A 5,333-nucleotide genomic window follows, 5' to 3' on the forward strand; every position below is an offset into this window, starting at 1 on the left:
TGACCATGGTGAAACATAGGGCAAACGTATTCATTACCTATCTTTATTGACCATGGTGAAACATAGGGCAAACGTATTCATTACCTATCTTTATTGACCATGGTGAAACATAGGGCAAACGTATTCATTACCTATTTTTATTGACCATGGTGAAACATAGGGCAAACATATTCATGACCTATCTATATTGACCATGGTGAAACATAGGGCAAATATATTCATTACCTATTTTTATTGACCATGGTGAAACATAGGGCAAACATATTCATTACCTATCTTTATTGACCATGATGAAACATAGGGCAAACATATTCATTATCTATCTTTATTGACCATGGTGAAACATAGGGCAAACATATTCATTATCTATCTTTATTGACCATGGGGAAACATAGGGCAAACATATTCATTACCTATCTTTATTGACCATGGTGAAACATAGGGCAAACATATTTTTTCTCTACCTCACTTTTTTGTTATCTGCAATTTAGAACATCCAGAAATTTAAGGTTTGTTACAATATTTACTTACATCCTATCTAAGATTTTAGGTTGATACTCTCTATCAATTGTTACCTGTTTTGAATACGTTAATTCTAACATCAAATCCTTCTCATATGGAGAAACTTTAATTGCCCTAAAAACAAAAGACGAACATGAGGATATTTTTTTGTGACCCTGTGTGACACAATCTTGCTCGTGTATCGATCTAATATGTTGTTTAAGAAATGATATTAAAAATGGTTATAATTTTTTAGAGAAAGTGAAAGCCCTAAAGAGGAAGAATGTGATAAATCTGTCGAGAAATTAGCCCCACTACCTGGATCATCATCTGAGCAGCAAGTTAAGGGAACTGATACTGATGAACAAACAGTATTATCTCCTCACAATGAAGAGTCAGAAAAGCAGCTAAAGAATGATGCTGATGAGTTCCTTACTGAACAAACAAGAGATGAAGAAAATTTAGATGATACTGAAAGTAAGGAAGATGTTCATGAAAAGAAAAATGAAACAGAAGGCTTTCTTGAAGTACCTATTCAAACAAGAAGGCAGAAGAAGAAACTTGAAGAGATTATGACTGGAAATTTATCACCTGAAAAATTGGGGAAGGATGGCTTCTGTAAGACGGCGGAAGCAGATGGAGCCAAGTTGCACTCGTCCAATAAAGAAACTAGACCTGATTTAGCTAAAAATCAAGAAGAAATTTCCCATGAATTGCCTACGACACCTAAAAAACGAGGTCGACCCAGAAAAAATACTGTCACCAATCAAAAGGAGAGTGAAGAGAAAACGGACTTAAAGGAAGATAAGACAATGCCTAATTCTGCAGAGACACCCTCACCACGTAAAAGAGGAAGACCAAGAAAATCGTCACTTCAGTTAACTGTTTGTGAACAAACTACTGTTGTACCAGACAAAAAAACACAAATGCCAAGTGACGCACCAACTCCTATAAAAAAAGAAAGCCAAGAGGAAAAATATGAATGTCAAAGTGAAGTTGAAAAACTAACTGAAACAAAAGAATTAAAACAAGAGGATGAAGTGTCATCTAAAAAATTAGAACAGAAAAATAAAAATCTGTCTTCTAAACCAATTGATGGTAAGAAGATGAGTGAAAGCATGCATGTGGAAGAATATGAGAATGAAGATGACACAACTAAAGTTTGTTTTAAACATCAAACCACAAAATCTAAAACAAAGCACCAAAAAAGGGTGGATAAAAAGGACACAAAATCCGGTGACAAAGATAGCACAAGAAAAGAAGAAAGTAAAACAGAGAAGAAACAGAAAGAACAAACAGCTGAAAGTGGTCAGTCGAAGACAAAAACGACAAAAAGGAAAGTTTTGAGAAGAGAGTCTCGAACTCTGTCACTTGAAGCCTTATCTGTTGAACCATCCTTGTTTAGCAATCCAGATGTAATGATTAAAGATAGTGTAGGAGCTCATACTGAAAACCAGTCAGAACCTGATACAAAATTACAAACTATGCCTAAAATACCATTATCAACAAAAAAGGAAGATTCTGAGAAGTCTCATGATAATACCAAACTCACTTGCCAGGCTGATGACAAAGATGAAGATTCTGTGACACAGTCTTTGAAGGACAGAGATATTCTAGAAAGTAGGACTAATCTACAGGAAAGTGAACCTCCTAGTTTGGATAAAAATCAAGATCCATGTGAGAGTAAGTCTATAGAGGACAGCAGCAGTCGTCAGTTGAGGTCTACACTTGAGAAAAAACCATCAGTTGAGAGTAAAAAAGATACAGAGAAAGTGGAAACTGATTTAAAGGATGATAAAGACAATGAAAAAAATACCCAGGAATGTGAAAAAGGTATTATATTTTGTTTTCATAAAGTTAGATTATTGTCTAATAGCTTTATTGGTTTGCTAGGTTATTTTCTGATAACTTGTCTGGTTAACTGAATTATTATTTGAGAGCTTGACTGGTTCACTATATTATTCTCTGATAGCTTGACTGGTATGCTAGATTATTGTCTTATGGCTTGACTGGTTCACTAGCTTATTGTTTGTTAGTTTGACTGGTTCACTAGCTTTTTGTTTGTTAGTTTGATTGGTTCACTAGCTTTTTGTTTGTTTATTTGACTGGTTCACTTGATTATTGTCCAATTATTTTCAGATATCTTGGCTGGCTCACAACATTATTGTTTGGTAGCTTGACTGGTTCATTAGATTGTATGGTAGCTTGACTGGTTCACTAGATTGTTTGGTAGCTTGACTGGTTCACTAGATTATTTGGTAACTTGACTGATTCATTAGATTGTATGGTAGCTTGACTGGTTCAGTAGATTGTTTGGTAGCTTGACTGGTTCACTAGATTGTTTGGTAGCTTGACTGGTTCACTAGATTGTTTGGTAGCTTGACTGGTTCACTAGATTGTTTGGTAGCTTGGCTGGTTCACTAGATTGTTTGGTAGCTTGACTGCTTCACTAGATCGTTTTGGTAGCTTGACTGCTTCACTAGATCGTTTTGGTAGCTTGACTGGTTCACTAGATCGTTTTGGTAGCTTGACTGGTTCACTAGATTGTTTGGTAGCTTGACTGGTTCACTAGATCGTTTTGGTAGCTTGACTGCTTCACTAGATCGTTTTGGTAGCTTGACTGCTTCACTAGATCGTTTTGGTAGCTTGACTGCTTCACTAGATTGTTTGGTAGCTTGACTGTTTTAATAGATCGTAGTGATGTAAGTAGATATCAGAAGGTTCTTAAGGGACAATGGAGTCTTCTTCTGTCATGTTTACCAAATTTAAGCCATTTTTAATTCCAACTTCTTGTTTAGTTTTTCTCATAATATGGAGGTAAGAAAGCACCAGATGGTTTTTGATATTGGGTGATGTTTTTACTAAAGTTATTGTCTCCTTTCACACTTGGTGTATTTCTCAAGAAGAATCAAACCTTGCTAACCATTACCAATTATTACACTTGCTCGTAGTTTCAATAGTTATCAAGTTTGTTATACATTAATCCTCTTTAATCTTAACAAGGACTTCTATATAAGTACAACACAATACTTAACATCAAAATAGTGTTGTTATAAAATGCCCAATAGCAAGTATCATTTGATTTTGTGGTTACCTGCTCTTTGTAAATTTATATATTAATTATGGTGTTGTAAATTGTTTAACAAATTATAACTGTTAAGTGTAATTTTTGATGCTACTGCAATTGTTTGGTAAGATGTCCTGCATGTTATATCGAATTTTCTTTTATATATATTAGTTTTTTTGTTTTTCTTGTAAGACAGAAAATAGCAGATTTAATAATTTTGTCAAATTTCTTTTCACAATTGTAGTAAGACTGGTACGTGTTCATCAGTAAAAGTCTTTCCATTAAATTTGTTTTTGTCATTTTCTTTAATAAATAAGAATATTCCAAGGAAGACCGAAAAGTTGCAAATGACGACGAAAGTGGCCTTGATGACAGTGAAGAATCTAGCGATGATGACCCTGATAGGCTGTGGTGTATCTGTAGAAAACCTCATAATGGAAGGTCTGTTTGTTTTTTTCAGCACTAGAAATAGTTTATTTACTGTACCATCACTTGAGTGTCAGCACATTCAGTGTTTTCTAAAACTTTATCTTGTTTTATCCTCCACTAAGTGCTCTGAGATAATTCTGGTTCAGAATACTTGTCGAGCAACATATAGATAGATAGATATGGATACCTATAGACAGTTCTTTTGTTTTTATCATTAGTATTAAGCTACCAATGTATTTCATTGGATCTAGAATCACGCTATTATCACTACTACAGAGCTTCTGTGAAGAATTGAAGTGAGCAACAATAATCATGTTTTTTGCACTTGTACCAAAATGATGACTAACCTTTTGAACATACTAATTCAAACATATCAATTAGAAGATTATTACCGTAAGCCATTCACTTCTGGCTGTTCATCAGGCTTTGGATCAATTTCTTTCTCTTGCCAGCTACATCACATCTTCTTTCCATGCTGATTTCTCCAAGACCATTTCTCTGTTCTTTCTCTTGCCAACCACCAGGTTCACGGGGGTTTTACTCCCACCTGTTTGTGATTCCCAAGAAGACTGGGGACTGATGTCATTGATTTTTCCTGCCTTAGTTGGTATGTTCACACTCCTTGCTTTACTATGGAGACATACCTTTCTCAAGGTTTTTGAATGATCAATGTAGACATTTCCAACGCTTACCTACACACTCCTGTGATGGAATGTTCCCGTCCATATCTTCAGTTTGTCCATCGGGGGGTTGTGTACCAGTTTCGTGCCTTACCTTTTGGCCTAGCCTCAGCATCATACGTGTTTTGTCGTTTGGTCCACTCCTTTGCTAGATATATTTATTCCATGGGGTTGCACTTCCATGTTTATATGGATGACTGGCTTCTTCTTGCTTATTCCGAATGGGAATTGGCCTGTCACACTCGTTAGCTCTTGGCTTTGGATCAATTTCTTTCAATTGCCAGCCACCAGCTGGTTATGATCCATTCCGACAATTCTACCATGGTGGCTTATATCAAATACCAAGGTGGGACCAGGTCCAGATCCCTATGTTTTTGCACTATGGATCTTCTTTATTTTTCCCACATACAACTGATCGTATGCAGTGGAGTCCAAACACTCCACTACATACGATCAGTCTAGCCCAAACGTTAGACTGATCGTATGTAGTGGAGTCCAAACGTTAGACTGATCGTATGTAGTGGAGTCCAAACGTTAGACTGATCGTATGTAGTGGAGTCCAAACGTTAGACTGATCGTATGTAGTGGAGTCCAAACACTAGACTGATGATATGTAGTGGAGTCCAAACGCTCGACTGATGATATGTAGTGGAGTC

At 36.0% G+C, this 5,333-nt stretch overlaps 1 protein-coding gene across 1 annotated transcript in view; it reads left to right on the top strand.

Moving 5' to 3' along the window:
• LOC106473482 (PHD finger protein 3-like) overlaps nt 1-5,333 on the top strand; it is a gene marked incomplete at its 3' end in the record, with an annotated part of 28,746 nt that overhangs the window by 19,882 nt on the left and 3,531 nt on the right. The window contains exons 4-5 of the mRNA XM_022401906.1: nt 758-2,334; nt 3,886-4,009. Of these exons, the coding sequence (XP_022257614.1) occupies nt 758-2,334; nt 3,886-4,009 (1,701 nt within the window). The remainder of the gene's footprint in view (nt 1-757; nt 2,335-3,885; nt 4,010-5,333) is intronic.

This window comes from Limulus polyphemus, unplaced genomic scaffold (assembly GCF_000517525.1).
Source record: "Limulus polyphemus unplaced genomic scaffold, Limulus_polyphemus-2.1.2 Scaffold6211, whole genome shotgun sequence".
Classification (NCBI taxonomy): Eukaryota; Metazoa; Arthropoda; class Merostomata; order Xiphosura; family Limulidae; genus Limulus; species Limulus polyphemus.